Consider the following 1,826-nt stretch of genomic DNA (forward strand, 5'->3'; position numbering starts at 1 on the left):
TGGTCTTTCTGCATGTTAAAAAAAAAATATATATATATATATATTGTTCATCCACTTCTTACATTGCACCAGACATAGTCTAGTTTAATGTGCATAAAATAACCCTTCTAGGTTTTCTAGGAAAATAGGAACATTTGAGGTTACCTGTGATATTGTGCCAGTTGTTATTATTACTCTCAAACAAACTGGCAGCAACTCCAGCCAGGAGATCTACTTTTCTGTTATTGTTGCACTGCCCAGTAATGCTCTTTGGAAGTCGGGGCGTAAATTGCTCTACAATTGACTGCTATTTTCAAATAGGTGCTATTATTCCAGCTTAGGGGGTGACTATGCCAAAGCTGTTCTGTGACCGTGTTTACACCACAGGATTAGGGTTTACTCTGAGTCCAGCTCCATCCACTCTGTGGCTAATCCTCTGGCGAGCAGAGCAGCCAGTGCTGCTGGGTTGTGCTTTTAGTTGCACTCACAACAGCGGCTGACTTTTTAGAGTCTGGCTTTGTTTGCCTGGCTAAAGAGTGTTGCATAGAAACACGTGAGAGTGTAAAGTTAGTCAGATGCATGGATTTAATGAAGTTACCTCATGTTTTTTTCTGATGATTTGTTACCAGACAATACAGAGGCAACGAGGGACAGATGAGGGAACTTCAGGACCAGCTTGAGGCCGAACAGTATTTTTCTGTAAGTACAAGTCTCTCAGTCCCCCACTGCCTTTGCCCACTTTATTCAGTGTAAATGCTGTGGTCTAAATGAACCTGTCTGTCCTCCCTCAGACGCTTTACAAAACTCAGGTCAAGGAGCTAAAAGAGGAGATTGAGGAAAGGAACCGGCAGGTACAAGAGGCTAATAAAAAGGTGCATGAGTTGTGCAGTGAAAGGTAAGAAACTGAATTCTCTTCATGCACACTGCAGCCATGCGACTAATAGATTTAACCATCCAAATATTCATAATTGACCAGCTAATGTTTTAATGCTCTGTTGTTTGTTTAAATTTTTGTTGTTGTCTGATGTCCGACGACGAGGATTTTATTTAACTAACGTATAAAATTTGTTTCGTCCTGGACAAAGGGACTCCCTGTCTGCCCAGCTTGATCTGACGGTGACCAAGGCCGAGTCAGAGCAGCTTGCTCGGGCGCTTCAGGAGGAACAGTACTTTGAGCTCAGCCAGGAGAACAAGAAGGCGGTGACTAGACATAAGCAGGAGATCGGGGAAAAGGAGGCTACCATTGCACGAGTGAGGAAAACCTTAAGTGTCTCTCCAACTTATTATGCCCCTCCACCATGACAACGTTTTGCAGATACAAGATACAATATTAATCAGTTTTTTAATCAGGAAAATAAATAAATTTCACATTTCTGTGCAGCTTGAAGAATCCAATAAAACTCTGACCAAAGATGTGGAGAACCTCAGCAAAGAGAAGTCTGATTTGAATGAGAAGCTTCATATTCAGGATGAAGGTACCACACCTTTGTTGGCCTTTATGTTTCCCTGCTATATTGTAACTCTGCTATTGTACGAGCTTGACTGTCTTTTCCTTGACAGAGTATGCAGCTCAGAAGGAGGAGATTGCAAATACAATCAAGGCCACCTATGAGAAGGTCCTCAACACTGAGCGCACACTGAAGACTCAGGTAAAGATGGACCTTTTCAGTCCAGACGGTGAACACTGGTAATGCATGTGAGGAATGGTGGCTGATCTATCTCCCTCGATCTGTCAGGCGGTGAACAAGCTGGCAGAGATCATGAACCGCAAGGACATGAAGCTGGACCAGAAGAAGAAGGGCAGCACTGCCGATCTCCGGAAGAAGGAGAAGGAGAACCGCAAGCTT

The 1,826-nt window shown here is 43.4% G+C and overlaps 1 protein-coding gene across 1 annotated transcript; it reads left to right on the plus strand.

Annotated features, from left to right (window-relative positions):
* Nucleotides 1-607: 607 nt before the first annotated feature.
* On the plus strand, nt 608-1,818 carry LOC111663657 (rho-associated protein kinase 1-like; the record flags this gene model as incomplete). The annotated part of the gene is made up of 6 exons (XM_023417945.1): nt 608-678; nt 771-874; nt 1,065-1,230; nt 1,361-1,454; nt 1,540-1,628; nt 1,716-1,818. Coding segments are annotated over exons 1-6 (601 nt in total), but the record flags the coding sequence as incomplete, so codon positions are not given.
* Nucleotides 1,819-1,826: the final 8 nt, after the last annotated feature.

This window comes from Seriola lalandi, unplaced genomic scaffold (assembly GCF_002814215.2).
Source record: "Seriola lalandi dorsalis isolate HSWRI2012SDOR001 ecotype SW California unplaced genomic scaffold, Sedor1 jcf7180002001127, whole genome shotgun sequence".
NCBI classification, from domain to species: Eukaryota; Metazoa; Chordata; class Actinopteri; order Carangiformes; family Carangidae; genus Seriola; species Seriola lalandi.